The 25,522-nt window shown below is 30.4% G+C and overlaps 1 protein-coding gene across 4 annotated transcripts in view; it reads right to left on the bottom strand.

The window, feature by feature from the left end:
- The window catches only part of LOC100167648 (chorion peroxidase), a 57,603-nt gene that overhangs the window by 4,089 nt on the left and 27,992 nt on the right, over positions 1–25,522 (bottom strand). For 3 of the 4 annotated variants that reach the window (XM_008183178.3, XM_008183179.3, XM_001947774.5), the window contains exons 7-14: positions 21,928–22,098; positions 19,478–19,630; positions 17,735–17,956; positions 15,742–15,939; positions 13,292–13,428; positions 5,452–5,619; positions 3,390–3,610; positions 410–579 (exon numbers count right to left, since the gene is read on the bottom strand). In XM_008183178.3, the coding sequence (XP_008181400.1) occupies positions 410–579; positions 3,390–3,610; positions 5,452–5,619; positions 13,292–13,428; positions 15,742–15,939; positions 17,735–17,956; positions 19,478–19,630; positions 21,928–22,098 (1,440 nt within the window). Of the gene's footprint in view, positions 1–388; positions 580–3,389; positions 3,611–5,451; positions 5,620–13,291; positions 13,429–15,741; positions 15,940–17,734; positions 17,957–19,477; positions 19,631–21,927; positions 22,099–25,522 lie in introns of all 4 variants that reach the window. The other variant, XM_016803098.2, reaches the window with a different exon arrangement.

Below are 25,522 nucleotides of genomic sequence, written 5' to 3'. Positions count from 1 at the left end.
GGAACGTATAAAATTGTGTTAATATCATAAAAATGAAAAAAATGACATGCAAAAACAATGACACACCAAAAATGCAATAAAACACAAAATGAATATCTGCAATTGTACCTACCTACATAAATAAATTATCTATTCAAACAGATTTGAAACAGATTTGTACTGAGACGAGCGTCGTATGGCAGTACCTGCTGTCGTAGATAAAATTCAAAGTGCATTGAAAACCCAGCCATAATTATAGTACACTTACGCCAGAGGGATGTGTGTTTGTGTGTTACGAGAGAGGATACGAACGCCGAGGGGTAGGTCAGTTGAAGTGATCACGAGAAGATAAGTGGTTTGTTGTTTATTCAAACTGAATATTTTCATACCTACTATAATATTATTATACCATAATATGCGTTTTATTCACCCTCGTTGAATGCTTGAGGTTTCTCGTCCGTCTCGTACCAATAACGATCACCCTTTTTCACCCTCAGGAATTGATCGGCCAACAGGCATGTGATCGTTGGGCCCAAGATGCTTCCTTCCAGCGGCTTCTCCGAAAGCAGCCCGGTGTACAGGTCCAAATCGTCGATCGACCTGTTTCATAGTACAATAGCATTACAAACACCTCGTAAAAAATTTAATTTTTAACATCGTAATTTTTAGATATTACAGTTTAAAACTAAAAATTATATATTGTTATTTATAATATAGTTCGAAATACTGTTGTAAATATTATCTCCCTTTACATTTCACATAACTATTTTAAACTATCATATTATATTATAAATATTAATTTATAATATAATTATAGTTGCCAAAAATAGTAAATACACATATTGACTTTTTCATAAAAATAAAAATTCCACGAACTTAATTCGGTATTAACACAATTTCAACACCCATAAAACCCCCCTGGATACATCACCAAGCGTATAAATCTTCTTAAAGGTTTTTGGATATATAAGTAACACTTATAGATAGGTTAGATAAAATCGTCAATTTTTAATCAACTATCAGAAACACATTATTATCGTCATTGTCACGTCATAATACGAAACCGAGTATTTGAGATAAATAATCATCTGGCCTTATGCAAAATAGGTTACCCTACCCATGCGTGTATATCTATAACGAGTAGATAATAATATAACCGTGGTACTTTGGAGTGTGGACCTATATAATCGGCTTACACAATATTTACCCACGTTCAGAAACGTGAATTTATAATCATACAATTTCATAACTGCAGTACAATCATTATGCAAAACCTACGTGTCGCATAAACAGGTATAATAAGTAAAAGAAAATTATAATTTACGATACTAGTGGTGGGATGAAGGAGGTCATGGATATTTTTTCCCTCCCCCCACACTTTGGTGGTGCCCTCGACAATTTCATTATTCGATGCACACGCGATGTTCAGTGATACGATAACTGTACTGTATACGATTTTTTCCCCCGTTCATTCAATATTTGCTTTCACCATAATATTATAACATAATATATTATTATTATTGTAGGCATAGTAATAAAAGCGACCACGGCGGCGCGTCTTTCTGAATAAGCATTAGGAATAAGCAAGTAGGTAAGTATATATAATGATGTGTACACAGTTACACGTGGCTAGAGCGTTCGTAAATATAGGAAAACTCGACTGCAAGCCGCGGCAAACTTTAATGAATTCCATTTTATCCCCTTCCAGATTGCTTGTCGAGTATTAATGCGACGTTCGCCGAGAGTTTAGAGTTTACAAACTTAAAATATATTTCAATCGAAAACTTTGTGCTGCACACCACACGAACGACTCTGACATGATGAAATACATAATTGATATTGTAATTAAAATAACATCGCTGTAGTACCTATCTACCTATGCATATAACAACTGTTTACCGGCGATTGAATATAGTCTAGTCTAAAAAATAGCGTTGCGTGGTTTTTAGAGACATTTTAAACGATTTTTTTCATCCTAAATTACGACGAGCGTCTGAAGATTTTTTAAAATTTGAAGGTAATGTTTTTGACTTTTTTCCAGTGCACCGGACACCGCTGGATTGGAATTCGCAGAATATGTCTGATCACACCCTATATGGACCGGATCTACTGAATAATTATCCAGGGTAATGGATTTATGATTCATCCATTAGGCATAAAATATTTCATGAGCAGTTTCATTTATTAAACAACAACAAAAACAACAACAACAACAACAACAACAACAACAACAACAACAATAATAATAATAATAATAATAATAATAATAATAATAATAATAATAATAATAATAATGATAATAAATAATAATAATAACAAAACACGTTGATATATTATTTGATTGTTTTAATATCACGCCATATTATATTGATCGCTGTTAAGTAATATTTGTATTTTCCACTTTTTTATATTGATTTTATTCTTAATGCTTAGATTAAAAACGTTGTATTACAATACTTTATTATGCAGCTTAAGTGTACCTATATAACATAATATACTCGTAGCCAGGATTATGATGGGGGGAAGGGATGATAATTTGTTATAAAGAAGGGAGGCTTAACTAGAATGCCTTATAAGTTTGCTGCGTTGATGCCTTTTGCAGCATCCTCCATATAATAAATTACAGTTTTAATACACGGTTATACGTAATTAAATACGTTAACATACTGAAAGCATTTTTTAAATATTCCTGAAATTCTAGGGGGGGGGGCTAGTACCTTCAAACTTCTAGCCGTTGCTTAACTATATACTGCGCGTATATATAATATAATACGCAGTAATATAAGCGACATGAAAATGTTTTGTATACCTAGTTTTAATTTATTCAGACTTTAAACAGTCTACGTATTATTATTTATTTATTGGCTTTTCAGAGGGGAAGTGTAAAATAAATAATTATACATAAATATCATAGATAGATAACATGATAACTGATAAGTTTCATTACAACAAAAACTTAAAAATTAAATGGGCAATTTTCAACTTTGGTTATGAATCGAAAGGAAATAAAATATACAGTTTTCTTAGGGGATTAGAAGGGGCAGCGTAAAGGGCTGTTTTATGTTTAATTATTTTTACTTGGTGGTACTATTTAGGGGTGACTTGGAAGTTTGCAGGACATGTGATTATATTATGGGAACTCTTAGTTTTATCAGTCCACGAGTAACTCGGATTAGTCTATTGTACCATTTATTAATTTGTGGATAAACGCCACGTCGTTAAAGACCCGTCAGGAGACATCATCGATCGATTGATCTTTCTTATTAATTAATTAAAATGCTACTTAATTTAAATGTTACATTTATAATAATAAATGTATTTATCCTCGATAAACGCGTTGTGCTGTAAGATCGAGGATCTTTATAAAAATGTCTGTACGTCGTTTCGAGACCACAATATCGTATACGCACTTGTACAGTTTCGATATCCTTTGCAGCGTTGCCGGTTCTACGTGTCCTTCCAGATCGCTGAAACTCCGTGGTCTCGGGAACCCGCATGTTTCACGCCACCGCGGGTACGCCGGAAGTCCGTGATCTCGGCCCCTCTGTATGTTCAGTGCGACCAAGTCCAATCCGCACTGTTCTCCGGTGCGCTTCGACCCGTGGTTCTTCTCAAAAAGATGTCTGGTGACCTGCGTCGAAAAAAAACCCGGTCAGACGGCCACCGTAAAAACTGTGATGATATTATAATTAATATAGGGAATACGGTTTAGGTGTAGCTTCGGGCTTGGTAAATACATACAGTTATATACGTAAATCGTACTCGTACGTTCTTAAATAATGATAATACATATTATGTTTCCTTGATCATTCGCTCCATCTCGATTATCAATATATTTATCGCCATTACAATAATATTATAGTATTAGGAAATGTTATTCGGAGTAATAGAATACCTACTGCAATACTCAGCAACGATCAATATTTGCACTGAACACTACTTATTAAACACCTCCTAGCAATCCCTAGTAGTTCCTATGTTTAAATTAAAAGATGGTAATTTAAACTAATTCGTATATAAATGACGACATATTAATATATTATAATACATTGTATAGTGTATACCTAATAATTTATAATAACAAAACGGCAACGATATTGTGACACCTGAACCGTATTCTCCGTTGCATTATTATTATCCGGAAATATCGTTCGTTTACGAGACGGTTTGACGGATATTATGTTCGTTGGAGGAATGAATAGGAATTAGTATGTATACATGCATCGAATGCTGACAATAAAATGTTAATTAATCATTCGTACTAACTAAGGTAAATCACGTTGTGGGCGCGTAAAGAGATTTTGGTTACTAGAATCCCTTCAAGAGCCGTGCCGGGTATCCGGCGATTGGTGTCCTCGGGTATCCTAGTATCTCAACCGGAATTTCCGTTAAGTCCCGACGAGATCCGTCTGTTTGTAATAATTGTGTTCCGATAACGTTATACATCATCGTACCGTGTATAGAAAAACAGACAGACAATCCCTCGAGACGAAGCCATGGTGTGCCTAAGTATTATTGGTACTTAAAAGTTAAAATCGTTAAACCTCGTGTAGACATATCATATTAATATTATGTTCATTATAATCTATGTGCGATAATTAATGGCACTAAAGTATTATACAACATACTGTCGATGCTTTTGTATCGTTGCCGTCTCCTTTCAACCTCCCCCCCCCCAACCACTCATCAACTACATAAATTATTTTATCCTGCGCTGTACATTTGTAGGAAAATGCATTATTTTTTAGCTTAATGTATTAGTTATGTAAACCATAGCTTTCTTAACACAATGTTTAGGGTAATGTATAAAACTATTTTATTTATGCACGTTTACCCATTTACGTTAAAATTTTTGTTTTTTATAAATCCGCGGATTGGAAAATTAAAGCTTCCCAAAATTACATATATTTCGAAGGGGCTATAAGAATTTACTGAAAGTGTAAACCAAAAGTAAAAGAATCGTTTATTTCAAGTTAACGCCATTGTATAACAATTATTTTGCTGATATTTTCAAATTTGAATTACATGATCTGATAGTATGTTTTTATAAATATCTCATCTTATAATTTTTCACGGATCTTACCCATAAACACAATTAACGATGATAATTGATAATGATATTATGGACAATTTTATTATTATTTTTATAGTTTATAAAATGTATGCTACTTCATCTAGAAAATCAAATAATCAATATAATATCCATATATTATATGCTCAAAAGTTTCAAATATGTAAAAATATACAAATCAAGTTTGCATAATATTTATAATTCATACTTCATGAATCGAATTTATATCGTACTCTGGTATAATTTTGGTTGCGCAAAAAAAGTATACAAAGAAATGACAACCTCTATTCATTACCTACCTAGTCAATTATTTTTGTTACATTCTGTATAGTGTATTTTATACTTTATTTTGGAGATTTTAAATGTATTTTTTTTATTTTTTTGGCAAAGGACTATCTTACTTCGGGTGTGAAAAATGCGTCAGATTTCCCAGCGCTCGTATTCATCGCTCCACGAATGACACTATCCACGCCACCGCATGTGTACAGTCTGTAAGGGTTGAACAGCATTTTCCTCATTTCGACGAATTCGGGATCGCTGTTGTTGTCTCTAAGAAATTTCATCATGCTCTGTAAAAATAAACAAATTTTATTGGTCGTTTAACAGCTAACCAGCTAAAGAGCGGCGTGTGTGTGTCTTTGTGTCTTTGGGGGAGAGTCAAGTACGCTTTGAACATGTGTTATTATAAATTTACACTTGGCTATTTAAAGGCTCGGTGCTAGTTTTTAAAATTGTTAGCAATTCTATAAAATATGAAAACTATATTTTATATTTTAGTTGCCACCTTAATTACAATACTTTTTCACTGATCTACTGTCCGATTATTATTTAAGGGGGGGGGGGGGTTAATACGGTGTATTATCTATGATTATGCTTAATTATATCAACAAAAATGATTTCATAGGAATTCTCAGGCCTTGTAGAATTGTCGGATTTTGATGAATATTTTTTTTATCTGAACGGAGCCGACTTCCTACAAACCTTATTGAACTTAAATGCTTTATTTTATTTCAAATAATAGTACAAAATAGTATATGAAAAAATAAAAAAAGCTTAAAATTGTTTTATTTTTGAAAATGTGTCATAAAGTTTGAGATTAAAATACTGAAAAACGGAGATCAAAATGTAGAATATTACCCTCTATTAGTTAAAAAAATTATCAAATTTGGTTGATTCTGTAGGACAGGATTATAATTCATAATTCCCGTAAAGTGTATTTATGTGAACAAAATTACATAATATTGGCACCAGGCGCCTTAAAGGTTTTCTGTTCTTATTAACGACAAGTGTTCAACCTATTATCGCGACAAATCACGATATGATTTTTTTTGCGTAGTTCGTTTGCTATAGCAGAGAGTGATGATTACTATATCGTATCTTGTCGATTTAGAATTGCACTATATTATTATACTATACATCTAATAATTATAATATCAATATTGGTGCGATGCGAAACCTGTTTATATCTACATAATATTATATAAACGATGATTTACTATCCAGTACGAATACATATAATATTATTATAATACCACACCGTATGAGTGAAGTACGTTCACGAAGTCAAATTTTACATAATATTACGTTAACGTAACGTCATGTTTGTACATAAATTCGTGTATGCATATTACATAATAATATATTATATATGTATATATAAATATAATATGTTATAATGTACGAGACGATTCCGTAGACCAATCTATTAATTTCTAATCCAAATATTGCCATTTGCCTCCATAGCGTTTATAGTGTATCGAACCATATATTATTATTATGAATTACGATAGGGTATATCGTATGAATTACCTGAATAATTACTTTACCAGCAGCCACGGTCGAATTTCCACAATTTTTCCGAAAATGAAGTCATAAATTCAACGAACCACATTAAAATTTGTTTTAATAGTTTTAATAGTTAATAAAGTAAGTAACGTTAAACGGAAATGCTGCATCCATTACTTGAGTTTTATGGCACATTAAATTATTAATAATTACGATGCATATATTATTTGATCATTTCGATTGATTTAAACTGAAATAATTGTTTCCAAAAGTCGACTAAAACATTTTAACATTTTTGTTGTTTTATGGTAGTGAAAACAGTTATTGTTGACGTATATTAAAATATTTTGTATTAGGTTAAATCCATTATTTACCGTTCATCATAAAATTTAGCGATTCGAAATTCCTGACCAACATACTTAAAAGTTATTACTTATTACCTTTTATTGAATTATATTATATAAATGAATGCACATTGAAATTTATTTAAATGGTATTAAATGATAATATTATATTTATAATTATGAGAGTGAAATACATTTCAATGTATGTGGCTTTGACGAGTTAGCTAACATACGTAATTTGATTAACGCCACATAAGTAATACTTTAAGTAAACCGACATACAATTTTTTTTATATTACCTACAACGATTCGTCCTAATGATTGCTTTGCAATAATGTAATATTACAATACTATATTGCTCCGAATTTATCAAAGCACGTTTGCTATTTTTATATTACAATATTTCTAAGACGGCGTGAAACATAGGCAATATCGGTACACTGATGTGTCGAAGAACAAAATAAATTGAAAATCTTTAATGTAATAATACATTATTATTGTTGTGAGTTCAAAACTATGGCAACAACTGTACTAATTTATAATTTACATTCCACATTATCTGAAATTATTATGATAATAGCAATAATCGGGGGGGGGGGGGGGGGACTGTCGTAGTGTGGTCTACAGACATTTATTCCTAATTTTATCATTAATACGATTAATTTGCTTTCATTATAAACTTCTTTGTTTTCAACTATCCCATCCGTCTAAGATAATGAATGCCATATGTGTCTAATAAAATAGTTATGAGTATTATGGTATTGCTAGTAACATTAGTTAGCTTGGTATTTGAATAAAAAAAGAATTGTTATGTTTACAACACCAATATTACCATACTTATATTATTTAATACATTAATCCGCGGCTGACAATAATATGCTAATACATATGTTATGTTAAATGTAATGCTACAATATAATATTATTACATATTCAGTAGGTAGGTAAAAAAAGTACTCTCTCAAAATAAATTTCTGGCTCCAGCATGCACAGACAATCACAGTGCACTGTGATCTATAGTATTATAGTTACGCATGTATTTATAACCTAAACAGATAACTAGTTAATATTATAAATTATTTTAAACGAACCAAAAAACTGTAAATGCTAAAAAATCTAAATATAACCTCAAATATAATAACTATTAATTATTATTTTACGGTCCATTTATCACATCGGTCTAAATTATAATAATAGTTAATACAACGAATATTAATTTTCAATTATGTAGAAATATAAACAACGGTTGGAAATGTTTTATCACAATATATTATTATATATTTTGCGCAATCCAAATATTTGAAACAATACAGCTTTAACGGAATATGGAAAACGGTAAAGAACAAAACACGTTTTCGACAAGAATTATTGAGGTATACTCACATTATTCTTCAAATATACTAAAAATGCTGTTTTTGTTCGGTAACCTAGATTTTAAAATATAATTTTATATGTCTAAGGGATTCTTTGCCACGTGCAATTCGAAGATGTGGTCAATACCAAAAGGTCAGCGTGAAAATAACTAATCTGAGTATAGATAAGACAAGTCGGCACAAGTTATTAGTGAATGTGAAAACAATAATTTTAACTATTAAAGTTTATTGGAGAGATCTGGGATATGCAGAAAATTAATAGCTGTGTTCAGATATAATAAATAATCGTATAAATATTAATTTAAAACGATTCCCTGATAACATTTTGTAATGATAATATAAAATATTATAATAATATTATAATCACGAATAATATTATTGTAATGTTATAATAATATTTTTAGTCAATCATTTGCTATCAGGGTTGCATCACTACTTATAGCTATTCATAAAGCACTCATTTTTTACTTTTTATACTTCAAATGGTCTAGTTATAATATTCTATGTGTTGTACGGGACCTTATTTTTTTATTTCGGGATGTAAGTTCTATAGTTGCTATGTTTTCTAATTTTCGCAATAATTTTATAATTCGGGGTACCGCGAAATATTCTCGCGGTGTACCTATTTAATGTTCAAATTTGTTTGAAATTCACTTACATAGATTTAGTACCCCAAATAATCACGAATTAGTACACAAGAAATATATTTTCGATTCCAATCGTTATTAAATATTAATATTAAAAACATTCTCAAATACGTTTGTACGCCGTAAAACCCTCGAAACATAATGCACATACGCGTCATACATTTATCGCGTTTTGTTCCGCCGCAGGATAGGTACGGTGTACATAATAATATAATAGTGGTCGGATACAGATATTTACCGTAAATAACGCATACCTGGTGTACGGTAATAATAGTATTATATTATTCTCTCGTTGTTCGTTATTCTTCGGCATTGCTATTATTACGTAGGTACATACGTACGTCGGTGAACCTACGTGTTGTGTGTATCGAAAAGAAACCGGCAGAGAATCAATATATTCGTATATAATATATATAGGTTCTTTGGCGTTTTTCAGTGGTTGTTATTATCGTATTATCATAATAATATTACGACGGTGGCAAATTATTACAAAAACGTATTAAATATTATACATACTGAGTGAACAATTGGCGGCTCGCAAGAGACTGCGTCGTTTATACGGACATCGGTGGATGACATTATTATATTTGTATATCTTAACAATATATCATTATTACTACTACAAATACAGTTATTATATTATAATATTGTTGTATTGTATCTCGAAATCGTTTAAACGAAATTAAAATTGCAAATATATTCGAATAAAAACCCGAGTAATCCCACGGCCACAATCGGCCAACGGATGCCGGTGGTCCTGGCGAGGGGACGTGCATAGTGGTCGGGTCGCTTTGAGCGCCTATATACTTATAGGTAAGATTATATATATATATATATATATATATATATATATATAATACACACACACACACACACACACACACACACATTTACCAAATACGCACTTAATACGATATCAAATTGTTTTTGGATTAAACGCAGCTTTTGCGGAATTATCTATCTGAATTTCATTCTAGGTAAACGGATATCGAAGCAATATATTATATGTATACTTTTTACCGTAGTTAAACGCACATAATATGTATTATAGTACTAACTACGAACGATTTCAGTTTGCGACGGATAATATTCGGTGGCGTATTATATATTATGTAGGTATGTATACCGATTTAATACCCCTACAACGTATAAAGTGACTTTTACGTTTTTATATTATAGCAGTAATTTAGTAATTATAAGACGTTTTATTCCCGCATTAAATTTCTTAATATTCATAGTCACGAATATTATAATATAGAGAATTATATTATAAAGATGACATTTTTTAATTTTTAGATTCTGAGTGAAACGATGAATGTATTGATTTTATAATGATGTGTGTTTTTTTTAAATTTTTAAATTTTTTTAAATTTTTGTGTCTGTCATCATCTTTTAGGATAGTAAAAATGCTTGGATTTTCTTCAACAGTATCTTTTCTGATAGGAAATTTCCGAGTAGTTTTCAAAAGCGCCGTGAAAAACAAAACAAAAATTAAGGAAAAACGCGAATTTTTACGCAAAATCTGTTTTCGAGAAAATTGATTTTGGTTTTTGGTGCAACTTTTAAACAAACGATCGTAGGTACATGACATTTTGACTAAATGTTTATTTTAGCATTTCTATCACCATACAATTTTGAAAATATTTTGACTCTTTTTGAGCTGTTACGGACATTCTCAGTTTTAAAATTTTTTAGTTTTTTTTTTTATAAATATCAATAAAATTGTATTTGTTAGTTAAAAAAGCTTGAAAATTTAATAGAAGGCTCTTAGTATATTGTTTCAAAGGCAGATGAAAAAAATTAAAAATCCATAGTCACAATTTTTTTTTAAAAGCATCTTAAGTTCAAATATTGACAAAATACGTAAAAATGACGAAAATTTGCAAATTATTTTAAGTTAGAAATTCATAAAAATTTTTATTTTTAATTCTAGGATTTGAAAATGTAATACAAGATCATTCATAAGTTTGTTTATCTTTATCAAAAAAAAAAAATGTCTTCAAGCAAATCAAATTAAATTTTTATGAGCGTTTGAATTTCATATTTTTACAAGATTGGATATTCACTCCATTTCTCATGTAGCGGATTTTGTTATTTCGTTGTAATTTAAAAACGAAGAACTGTAGATACATGAAAATTTTACCGTATGTTTATATTAGCATTTCTATCACCATACAATTTTGAAAATATTTTGACTCTTTTTGAGCTGTTACGGACATTCTCAGTTTTAAAATTTTTTAGTTTTTTTTTTTATAAATATCAATAAAAATTTATTTGTTGGGTAAAAAAGCGTGAAAATTTAATGCAAGGCTCCTGATATATTTTTGCAGAAGCAGTTAAAAAATATCGAAAATACATTGGCACAATTTTTTGTTATAAGCATTTAAAGTTCGAACTTTGACAAAATATATTAAATTTAAAATTAAATTATTGTTTTTAGTTAAAAATGTATAAAATGTTCATTATAGCTCAGGATTAAAAATGTAAAACAAGGTCCCACGTAAATAGGTTATATATAAATTACTTTATTCACAATAATATCATCAAATATACTTAGTAATATCATAGGCTGACTGACCGTTTTCGCTCAGAACTGTTTTTCTAATTCAATGATATTATATCATTGAATTCAAGTTTAACACCATTCATTACAGTGACCTACTTGTAACCTACTGTACAGCAGATCGACATACACTTACCCACCTTTTTTACTTATACAGTCAAATCCGCTTAATTGGGACACATCGGGCGGTGACCCATTTGTCCCCATTATCCTGACTGTCCCGATTAACCTAAGAATTTTACATATAATACATTCATTCGGGACTGTCATTAATGTCCCCATTAAGCAGGTGTCCCCTTTAAGTGGCGTCCCCTTTAAGCGGATTCTACTGTATTTCTATTCAAAAACTCTAGTATGGATATTAATAATAATATAAATTAATAACGTGGCCAATTCATAGAATTACCATTAGATCACTATTTGATCGTCTGTTTAGTGTAAGACACGATTATTATCAAAGCCAAGGGCCAGTGGTGTTCTCAGGAATTTTCAATTGGGGGAAGGGTTTGTGGATAATTTCTAGGAACACATGTAAGGAGACTATCGGATCACAAAAAAATGGTGTGTAAAAATACGGACACTGGTGGGAGGGGGATTCAAACCACATTTTGGATATTGAGATTTGGGTGATTATTTATAAATACATTTTTTATAATTCACTTTAATATAATTAGTTATTATTGGAACCCCTGCCAAATCAACGTACGTATGCTAATGTAAGAGAGGGTCAACCTCCTCTCAATAATATCCCGGCTCCAACAAATAACAACGAACTATCCTTTTCTAAATTCATAGAAGAATTTAAATCAATCATAAATCCTCTCATTTCTCTCTTCGCCGCTCTTATTTCAAGTCTCATTTCTAATAAAAATACTAACTAATAAAATAACCTCTTATCTACCTTATCTACTCTCAGCATCCCAGGTGACCATGAAAGACGTTTAAGACGAAAATGGTGTCGGGACCTCCTGACTGAATAAAACTCATCCACAACTTCAAGAAGTCCCATTACTTGATGGATCCTTCGCTCAAATCATCAGTCCTTCTTTATTTTATTTTATTTTATTATTCTTATTCTACTTCTATCACAATACTTATGCTTATTGTAAAAATAATATATTTACAGATTGTATAATAAAACAAATTAAAAACATTAAGTTATTATTGATAATTAGAAATTAATTTCAAATTTCTAGAGAAGGTTAACAATTTAGGTGATCTATAAAGATGGTGGTCTTTCCCAGAAATATCTTAAAAAACACATACAAATGTAGCATGACACCATCGCATAAGCGTCCGCAGGCATACATTATTATATTAATATAAATATAAAATAAATGTTTGGGTAAATATTAGTCCCTCTTTTGAGATACTCGTGGGCCGTGGAAACCAATGGTATTACACCTACACTTTTTATGTAATTCGTTACCTATATGTTTATTGAAAAAATTAAAATATTTAAAACAATATTACGTTTTTCTAGTATAATATACTACACACGCACTAATTATAATAGTGGCGATGATTTACCGGTATGAGTGTATGGGCGAAACGGAAGGCCGCGGTGGCAAAGTTGTTGCTGATGGTCGGGTTCACTGTAGAATTGTATCCGTTCCAATGACCAGTTTTTCGAGAGTACAAGTCCAGGCGCTTCATGAGACTGTCACCTGAAATAAAATATCAAAAAAGCAATAAATTATTCAATTATTAACGAAAACACTGCTTCGATCAAATGGTTTTGTAATTATTATATTATAGCCATTTGTGGGCTTATAAAATATATAATTAATTATTATTGCAAACCGTCCGACTGGATTTAATATTGGACAGTGACATTTCATTTACATTTTAAGCGTTACGTTTCACGGTAATAATAATATACCTGTGATAATATACTGTAGAGTGTAGAATATAGATTATGTACTCAACTAAAATAAACGAATAATAAATGATTTTAATAAAAGCGGACTCGCGTGTTTTATTTTTAAAGTTATTTAATCATCCTACGAGAACGTTTCAAGTACCTATATCTAAAAAAAAATTGTTTGTTTTCATTTGAATGCAGTATACCAGTAAATCGTTTAATAAACTATATTTTTTCAGACAAAGTATAATAATATAGTTGATACATTGACTTGTTAACCAGCGCAGATAGCAAACTTTCTACTTTGAAAGTTTTTTTTACCCTTGTATAATTGTAACTTTAAATAAGTGGGATCAGACATGCTATCTTAACTTGACGTAGGTTATCCAATTAAATAACTCGTTCATGCGCAATAAGCATAAAAACTTTGAAATAAACGAGCCATGTTTCTTTTCTGAATAGTTTCTATACAGCCTATATAATATATATATATTATATATATATAGACATTAATTCTCTACATTATATAGTTATATTTAGGTACGTTTTTAGAAAGTTTCTAAAAGTTCATACTAACCTTAAATACTGAAAATTTAATTTACCTAAGTATTTTTTATGTCATTTTTTTTTCAAACAGAACACCTCTATGAAAATTACGTCTAGAAAAGTTTTAAGCCATTTTGATATTTAGCGAGATTTAATGAATACACAATATATTTTTATTTGAAAATAAATACATACTTGAATATATATAAAATAAAGTTTCATTGACACATATAGGTACGCGTTTGTATATTTAAATAATACATTTAAAACATAATTTAACTGTTAAAAAACAAATTTATCTTAACAATGAGTAAGTTTCTTACTTGTTTGGACACTTTTGGATCGGTATTTAATTTTAATTTATTTTTATAAATATTGCTTAAGAAAAGGCAGTTTAAAAAGTTGTGTATAATTATGAAATTATAATATATATTATTGATAATATGGTAATTAGCGTAGTGTACGATTAAAATATTTTACAATTAAAAAAATATCCTTAAGAAAATTTATTGCTTTAAGAAATTCAATTTAAATACATATTCTTACCCTATAAGCTATCATATTTCTAAATTATATCTCTTTCGTAAAGAATAAAATATTTTTATTTCGGCATAAAGAATTTTATTTATAAAATAATACAAGACAATTTGGTCGTAATCCCTGATTTCTCTGAACTTCATTCGGTCTTTCAAAAAAAAAAAATTATTTTACATATCGTAAAATATATTATATAATATTATAATAAAATATAGGTAAATTAAACTTAGTTGTATACTATAACTCGTTTATATCATGACGTTTTGACTTTATACAAGGTTTTCGCAATGAAAATTGTAAACAATCATTTTTCTTATGGCCATTTTAATATTACCCATGAAAAATATTATCCCTCTGAAAATAATACGTTTTTGTTATATTTTATCGTTTCCTATTCGATTGTGCTCCCACAACTACATAATATAATATATGTTTATTTTTAGCGTAAAGCAGTCTTTTACAATTTTCTAAGAAGTATTATTATAATCAAAAGAAAGACAACTAGAAATGTGAAATTGTTAAACAACCGTTTTATGATCGGAATAAAAAAAGTGGAATTATTGCTGCAGGGATATTGGTAATACGCATCTCTATGGACTGTTTTTTACCGACTTCGTAAAAAAAAAAAAAAAAATGAATGAAAACTGCAATGGTTGAAATAATTAAACGTCACGAGAATATTTTATTTGATAAAGAAACTAGTAACGTATTGTAAAATATAATATTTATAATAACTTATGTCAATGACGTTACCAACAGAATGAATGAACCTCATCGAGATTTTTGAGTATTCTAATTCCTTAATTTTTATTTGGTAAAACCATATAGTTTTCATAGGTACCCAAAAATACGATAAAGTGACGAGTGACACGATGCGTTCAGGTTTTAGAGTTACCTATAGTTGGGATCAGCTTCATCACGATAGATTGCAATATAAATTGTATAACAATCGCACTGAATAACGTACCTACCTAATGTTTTTTTCCAATCCTAAACGACGTTAATGTTGTAAGCAACAGTTGGGTGTACTTACCAAGCAATACTGGTAGAAATTCATTGTACGTGATGTGTTGAATCTGAGCAGTGACTATGTGTCTAGTTTCTTGAAAGATGTGTTCGTCGTCCCAGTGGGGATTTAGTGATGACAATCTACCGGCAATCATGTTGTGCTGCCGCACCATGATCAAATGGAGAGTCGTCAGGTGCATGTTTTCATTCGATCTGGCGTCTCCTGTGATGTCAACGAAAACGCGGTTGACGTTAATTTATCGACATTTTGATTTTTGCAAAAATAGCATCATAATATAAACAAACAAATCAAACGAAAACAAAATTTAAACTACATGTCAAAAAAAAAAATCCACAGGTAAAGTTCATATTTCATATTCATATAATTATTTGTTCGGAACTAACAGACGGTGTTTAAAAATACATGTTTTCATTTTCCACTGGTTGGGGGGGGGGGGGAGAAGGTGTCCTCCCATCGCTCCAAAAAGGGTGCACCTCACGTTTATAATTATGTTATTTATAAAACATACTCACTATAGTTGGTGTGTTAACTGTGTGTGTTTATACATAAAAATTTAGTATCACCCCTTCCCCCAAAAAATCGAGTAAAACACGCCTTACGTGGCAGCTACTATATAACCATATAATGTTATACGATATAGGGTGTCTCGCGAGGATTTACTAATTTAAAGCTGAGATGGGGATGACGTAAAATCCATTACCCTGACATTTTAAATAAATAAACGTTGGCGGGACACTTTATTATATCGTCGTAGTTTGTATACCTATATGGTGTATCATATTTTATACGCATACGATTTATTTATACAATAATATAAATATTTTACGATTCTCCTCGTAGTGACCAAAACGTAAAGTTATTAGTCAGTGTTGGATCTAGGGCTTAATTTAGGGGGGGGGAAATGCTCCATTTGGTGCACCCCCTGGATTCGCCACTGTTATTAGTTTGTCGATATTATATTCAAACGTCAAATAATAGCACGGTCTTCGGTGTGTTGGTGTCTAGATTGTCAGTGTGTTACCATATTTTTACAAACGAAGCGGTATACATAGTACTAAATAGTGACTATACCTACGGTTAAAATTAATCAAATAATAGAATCCACGTCGTTCTTTGTATATAGAACAGCCAATAGGTACACATAAAGAACGACAATAGTGAAATACATGGTTTTAGATTCTGAGCGATGAAGGTATTGATTTAACAATGATGTGTGTTTAATTTTTTTGTGTCTGTCATCACCTTTCTGAGCAGTAAAATTGCTTAGACTTTCCACTTCAGTATCTTTTCTGGTAGGAAAGTACATAAGTCTATTATTGGTAGTTTGGGGGTTAAAAGCAAAAAATTCCCAATACTCCCATTACAATAATTGGGGAAAACAGGGATTTTTACGCAAAATCAGTTTTCCATATTTTTATTTTGTTGTGATTAAAAAAGAAATAATCGTAGATACCTACGCCTTGAAATTTTCACCAAATGTTTATATTAGCATTATTTATACGCACGGTATAATGTTCATAACAGTTTGAAATAAATTTTACAACTTAGGTTTGACTGTTTAATATGGCTTTTCGTATAGAAATCTTACTGAAACCCAAAAATCTAATAAAGGTAAAAGCGCAATTTTTTTCACAGATCTCAAATTTGAATGAAATTGAAGATTTAAGCAAATATTAAGGCCATTAAGGGTTTTAGTTATTTTGTTGTAATACAAAACTATTTACTGGGACACGACAATTTTAGTATACACAAATAAGTTTTCAAAATATTAAAAATAATTATGCAATGTTTTATTATAGGATTCAAATTGGACACATCCATTACTGCAGTGACGAAGAGGTATACTCGAATCCTAAAAATGAAACTGCACAGCAGAGCGGTTATACCTAATTTGCCTCTTTTAGTAATAATTTCGCAAAATGTACACGCCATATACCGCGGTCGGACGTAACCCGGCTGTTTAGTAGTTTCTCATAGAGATGCATCGGAAGCTTACCGGACAAAAAGCAGTAACGGCCTTTTTTCATTTCCGATTCTTCGTTGCACCCGTCCAGCGGATCTTTGTTGGGCGGCAGCAACTGTTTTCCGTACTCGGTTACGAACACCTTCATTCGTCCACCGGTCCAAGATCTCAGGTCGTTTTGCAGTTTGCGAGTGTTGCCGTACACGGACGATCCGTCCAGATACGAGCTCGCTTGGTTCAGCTGTTCCCTGGGCCCTAAAGAGAGACGACGTTAGCGCAACAACGATATAATATTACGACCGATATCACGATTTTATTATAATTACGACGATTGCGGTTGACGAAAAATTCTAGTTACAACTACCTATACTGCTGCATCGATCTACGATTATACAAGGTGATTCACCGAGTACGCTCATCTCCATTTTTAAATTTAATAGTGATTTTATTTCGTTTTCATCAGATTAATATGATTTTTAAAATGTTTAAGTGTATATTTCAAGACATTCTTCAGATTTTTGGTTTCACTTATGGAGTGTCTTGTGGAGATACAAACATCTGTCTTTTAAATGAGAACCTTCCTTTTCTATTGTAAATAAATTGTGTAGTGAATAGTTTTTTTGAAAATTTTGTTATACGCCTATACCGCCTAGGAAGTTCAAAATTCGAACAATGGTCTAGTTTCTCAGCTGTTGAAATGTTAATTAAAAGCTAAGGAAAATGAACTAAAAACTAATGAAAATAGTGCTCAAAATGGTTTAAAAAAAATATTAAATAGATGTAATATTTTTGATCTAGTATTGATATTTTACTTTGAACATTTTTACAAATTATAAATATTAATATAATGATATTTAGTTAAATACTAAAATGTTTAAATCACCGCAGGCCCCATATCTTCCAGATCCATTTTCAAAATTGTCATTGGTTCACAAAGTTAAATAACTCAAAAACTACAATTTTGAATTTTGTTTTGGATACGTTAGGTACCATTTTTCAGAAAAAATAACCACTAAATAATTGTAGTTAATAAACGGCTTTAATTTGAAAAACAGCCAACAGGAGTTTGAATCTACACATGACACACTTGTACCTGGTACAAATAATGTCAACAATTTGAAAATATGGTCTTTATTAGTAGGTACTCTATATATTAAAAAATTTAAAAACTCAGATTTTCTTAAATGTATTATTAAAGAGGAAAAATGAGGGTGAATATGCTTGGTGAATCACTGTGTATCAGGTTATCGATCGCGGAAATATTGACGAAAAACATAACGAAAACAGCATACGGTAACAATAATATTACTCGCTATCGGAGCACAGTATTACCTAAATAATATTATGATTATAAATTATGCTCTTGGTCGTCGGTTGCAATTACCGCGGAAACTGTTGACAAATTTTCGATTTCCGTCAATGTTCTTCGGACCTACCGATGTAAACGACTTTACTGTTTAAACTGTATAGCCCCCCTCCCAAATTTTTTTCTAAATACGCCACTGCAACAATATAAAATATGTACGTGTTCGCGGACATTGATTTTGTTGTTTTCGTCAGAAATGTGTGAGTCGCGCGTTTCAAAAACCGTCGTGAACAAAATAATATAACTACTAATTCAGATTGACATTTTTGAAAAACGACCTTTCAGCCCTCTACCTTACAACGGTTTTTTTCTTACAAAATATATGTACGCGTATTATATAAATTATGAATTATTATCGTTACCGTCAACTCTCAGCGTCTTATAAATGGTGGTGAAAAATATATATTTACCGAAACCGCAGGTAGACGCAGGCGAAGACCGCACAAACTCCATGCATTTCCCGCACTTTTTCTCAACTTCGTGCACGATCACTGGAAAACATTCGGGGTGCGTAACGTTTTTGCCCACCGATTCACAGCACGAAATAGCGCTTCCATTATGCCCTGTAAACCGCGAAGTGTTCGTTAATAAAATAATGTATCATGCTATTCACATGTACATTATCATCAATATCACGAAGCATTTCCCAAAATCGTAAAATATCGAATTCATTTTTTTTAATCGAATGATTATTTCAAAAACAGTCATAGAAAAACTATTAATTTACACTTTTGGTTGGTTTTTTTACTTCTAGGCATACGCTGCACAGATTGAGGCGGAGAAAATTATAGACTACTTTAAGAACTAACTTTTTCTATATATTACTAAACAATTAAGGTACATATGAATAATAACATTGTTAAAAAATAAAAATATATTGTTTGATAAAGATAAAATTTAAAAACATGAAGTTTAACATGTTGGTATAATTATTATCGTTGACCGCTAAATTTATACTTTTTTCCTGTAAATCTTATATAATTTAATAATAATATTATTATTATATTATTTTATGAAATGTTCAAACGCTGTATAATAATAATACATTAATTGTATAAGTGTGACCTAGTAATTTAAAGGGTTTTTTAAAAAATATAATTTTTTATTCAGGTAATCTGTTACATGCGTTGAACAATAAGTTTAATTGATAAATGATATTAGTTATTATAATAACGATAAAAGACCTCCAAGTAGAAGTACTCTTTCATGAATTGTTTGTTATGGATTAACTAAAATTTGTTTTTTTTTAAATAGGTACTAGCCCATTATTTTCGTTCGTCAAAAATGTACGGTCCTGATAAAAGTAGTTTCGCGAAAAATAATCATTTTATGGTTCGAACCAGGAAGTTTTTAAAAATATGCTTAGCGCGTGTAGACATATGCGACATGTACTCCAAAAACTTGTTTTTAACCCCGATTTGTATGTCTGGAATCTCTGCCATTTTTTATTATTGATTGCGTTAATGTGTTTTAATAAAACTATTATTTTCAAAATTTTATAATTACTAATATTAATAATTGAATATAATATTAGTTATAAAATTCAATTTATTTAGTTCAACATAAAATTGGGCGTACATCTAATTAAATTTTTGTCTATTGAAAAAATAGTAACATAAGTACATACAAAGAATTTTCCAAACACCGATGACAATACACTGTCTATTTAAAACCATAAAAATTATGTATATTTATTCTAATTTCTATTAGAATATAATCTATACATTCATATACATAATAAGTACAAGTCAGGAAAAAATGGCTTGACATATACCTAATAAACTGCGAGTAAAATATTATAAATGTTGTTTAAATTCCCATGGTCCCTCTAGGGTACGAGACATAACTTAGTTTCAACCAATATACAGAATGTCTATATTTTTTACAATTCGAGTCACAATATTTGACTACACTACGTCTAAAATTATATGACTTCTCTCGAGGGGATCCAGTAAGTTAAACTTTTTAGAATGTAAAAAGTCGTGTGAAGTCAAAGTAATTTATTTTGTCCCGACAGCATGTAGTAAACGTTTCCTAAAAGTGTTTCAAACTTTGATTAAAATGATATGCAAAAATACATAACTAAGTTTTGGAGGACAATTATTAATACGATACCTACCCCAGGTGTATGTACAGATTTTTTTTATCATGTTTAAGTAGAATTTTATTTATACGTTAAGGGCGGGTTCGAGTTTAAATCATCCGAAAACGTCATCTCTTTCTCACGTAATACTGTTTATTTATCTACCCGCCACTAAAAAATCAAATGAACATTTTAGACAACGCTTCTGGCTTTTGAAACATATTTTATAATCACTTTTATTTTGTCATTCCAATAACTGTTTTACAAATATATTTTACCTTCATACAGCTTCATTGCACGTTTACATATTTTAACTCAAATGAAAAATTAAAATACTCATTAATTTTTTTTTAGTTTTACCGTGATATTATTACGATTCGGAATAGTTGTTCTTTAATTAAACAGTTTTAGGCATGATTTAGTTATTGAAAAAAATAACATTTATATTTAAATAATCAAGTTAATGCGGACGAAAGGCCGAAGCCCACACAACTTGTTTATAATAATTATGAACCGCACAAAAAGCAGCTTTTAAAAATACACAAAACTAAAAGTTTTCCGTTATTTATATACGATAGATATTAAAAAAAAAAATCGCTGAAACTTTTCCCAGTCCAAAAATTGTTTTAAAACTAAAACGTTTGAAACGTTTATCGAAAAATATTACGACGTGGGTGTTATTTTGTATAATAATAATTCATAATATACCTATATCATTATGTTATATCATCGTTAATAATTTTACCGAACATTTAATAGAATCGTTGTATTATTCACCTCGGCTCAGCGCGGTGGCGGTAATGTCATGATCCATGAACTGACCCCAGACCGCCAGCATGACGGTGAAATCGTGATCTTCTTCGTACGAAGGTCGGTGCACCTCCTCGCTGACTTGTTTGGCCGACGGCAACTCCGAACCGTCCGTCGCTTTCCTCGGTTTCCACACGCCTGCGAGTCAATAAAACAGAATCATTAATGTTATTACGGTTTAATATAAAACGTGTTTAAAACAATCGTCATCCACACACCCTGAAGCGGGAGATTACATTATAATATTATATTATGTGCACGTTATTGGTAGAATTGAAATTCATAATGTGTATCAGGATATTACGGCGCATAACCCTTCGAGAGACCCTTATTACCATCATATTATAACTAAACTTCCGTTTATTGTTATTGAATCGCTTCAATTCATTTAGATTTTTTTATTTTATCATACACGCTATCGGACTAACGGGCTATGTCTGTTTAAATCTATTTTTTTTCTTTTTAACATCTATGGCCATGAGCCTGGATGTTATTTTGTAGGTATTTAACAGTGGGGGAGGGCGTTCGGTTGGTTAGAACACGTGTATGTATATGTGGCGAGGATTTGTCTCGAAAACTCGGGTGGTATCTGGTAACCCATTTGGGAACTAGTGACACCGGCTGATGCTTGACTTCAGAACACGTTTGTGACTGAAGTCAACGACCAGGCCACACCAAGTCACGAAATCTATATTTTTGTATCATTTTTTTTTTCAAAACCATAATATTAATATCATAGAGATATTATAATAGAATAGACCAGGAATGAGGCTGCATTACGTGTTATAAATTGAAGCCGGCGTGTGCGCGAGATAGACATACCTATTATAATGTGAGGCTATTATATACCAATGCTAAGTTAAAATCTTTTTGATAAATTCACAGATTTGAAATGAATTTTTATGGCCATATTAGCATCACATATTTTGTATCATTCCTGGTCTGTTCTATTATGGGTCTATCGTCTATGATTAATATGCGAACATCGTGTTGCCGTATTAAGTATTTCACACATCGTGTTCTACTGACAGGGTTGGGCAGTATCTGAGATATGTCTATTGAAAATACAAGAAACAAATTGCATCGTAGGTAACTATTATGTTATATTATTATCATGATGTCGTCTTGTATGTTGTATTTTTCGATTATTCTATATTATATTGTTATGTACTATCTAACCTAGCCTATATTTTTATGAATAAAGGATATAAGTCACAGCGAAATTCATAAACAAAAACGTTATTCATAAAACTATTGAAATATATATTTTGTCTGAAATATAAATATATTTTCAAATATAGACTTCTGATATAATATAACTGTGTTAGTAGTACCTATTTAGTATAATTTTTGTTATAATATGCACATTATGTTAGACACATTAGATATGTTCACATACGTATTTTACATAATATTCTCCAATCATATCAGGTTTGTCTGATAAAAATGTTAAACATTAATTTTTTTTTAAGGTTATCAAGAATTTATAAAATATCATATAATAAATATAATAATTCATTTGTATACATTTGATTTGATACGGTTTATTATTTTATTAATATAAATAATTAATAATTAATCGTTGCCTACATTAAAAATATATAACCTATATTACCTATATGTTTATATTAATCAATATTTGAATAAAACAGAATACAATTCTTATAATATGATACATTTCAGTATCTTGTCCAACCCTGGCTACTGTACCTATACATTTTATCTGCCACTCTTTATCGTTATTCACACCTGCGGCGATGTAGTAGTTATTATCGTTGCAATACAATGAATTGTTAAAATGAATAACGATTAAAAACTATAACTATCAAAAGTTACTGTATAATATTTATTTAATTAATTAATAATACTATTTTATCCGTACCCAAGTGTGTTCATATCATACGATTTCGTTGCGACTTATATGTATAGGGTTTTCTATATTGAACATAATAGTATATTTCCCGGAAATTTTATTGTGTTTTCCCTTCAAACGAACACTTGCTTGTGTGGGTATGACAAAAAATAAAAGAATGAGTTGGTGATGAATGAAAATATAATCACCACATGTACACAGCTCTCATCTTTAAACGTTTGTCATTTGTATAAAAAAACGGAAATATAATAATTATTATGGTGTACCTAAACCTCAGTAATACATTTTTCCCGTTTTTTCTTGTTATGGTAGGTAGTTGAAATCATATGTCATTACTTTAAAAACCCTAGGTACACGTGTTCACCGGAAAAAAAAAACATTTACCTACCTACAATGTTTAAGTGTATGCAAATAAGTACACTTACTCTGTTTTTATTGCTTTTTTTTGTTTTTATAGCCATTGTTTTAGTTTGCGTATTTTGCTTAATTTTTTAAAACTCACTCGTTAAAAAGTTAACGGAATGAAATAACGATCATTATCACTTTTAAATAAAGGTATTTACGGTTATCGAAGAACATTCCACCGACGACGGTTATACATTATACGGCAGTAGCGGTTACCATGGGTATTATATTATTATAAATATTTTAGATTCTGAGCGGAGCGATGAAAGTATTGATTTAACAATGATGTTTTATATTCTTAAATTATTTTTATTTTTGTGTCTATCATCACCTTTTAGAACAGTAAAAATGCTTAGATATTCTGAAACAGTATCTTTTCTGATAGGAAAGTGAATCTAGTTGGTACTTGGGGGGGGGGGGGGGGTGAAAAGTAAAAATTTCTCAGTAGTGTTCAAAAGCGCCGTGAAAAACAAAAGAAAAATTAAGGGAAAACGGGAATTTTTAGGCAAAATCTGTTTTGGTTTTTGGTGCAACTCTTAAACAAGTGACCGTAGGTACATGAAATTTTGACTGAATGTTTATATTAGCATTTTATATACACGAACAATTTTGAAAATAATTTGACTTATTTTGAGCTCTTTACGGACATTTTCAGTTCCCATTTTTTTTTAGTTTTTTTCTATAAATATCAATAAAATTTCATTTGTTGGGTAAAAAAGCTTGAAAATGTAATACAAGGATCCTGATATGTTGTTACAATATCAGTTGAAAAATATTAAAAATACATAGGTAGGCATAATTTTTTTTTATAAGCATTTAAAGTTCAAATTTTGACAAAATTTATCAAATTTACCAAGTAATATCATAGGCTGACTGACCGTTTTTGCTTAGAATCGTTTTTTATACAATGATATTTTATTATTGAATTCAAATTTAACACAATTCAATTGATCTATTACAGTGACGAATGACCCACTTATAATTTACTATAGGTATAGCAGAGCAGTGGCGTAGCTAGGATTTTCTGAAGGGGGCTGTTAATTATAAACATTAAATATTATATATAATATGTACAAACTAAAACTTTTATTTTAATTAATTAATTATGTATACATAGTGTCTGTATGGTATTATCAATAGATAATAATGAAAAAAAATAATATATTATAAAATAATATCCGTTCATCGTTTTTGATTGAATGACAATTTTTGTATTACTTCTTCTACTGTTACTTCGACTTCACGATGAATATTTAAAGATGCTAATCCATTAAGTCTAAACTG

Source organism: Acyrthosiphon pisum, chromosome A1 (genome assembly GCF_005508785.2).
Source record: "Acyrthosiphon pisum isolate AL4f chromosome A1, pea_aphid_22Mar2018_4r6ur, whole genome shotgun sequence".
In the NCBI taxonomy this organism is placed as follows: domain Eukaryota; kingdom Metazoa; phylum Arthropoda; class Insecta; order Hemiptera; family Aphididae; genus Acyrthosiphon; species Acyrthosiphon pisum.
The sequence above is the reverse complement of the archived record's forward strand: the minus strand, read 5'-3'. Positions and strand labels throughout refer to the sequence as shown.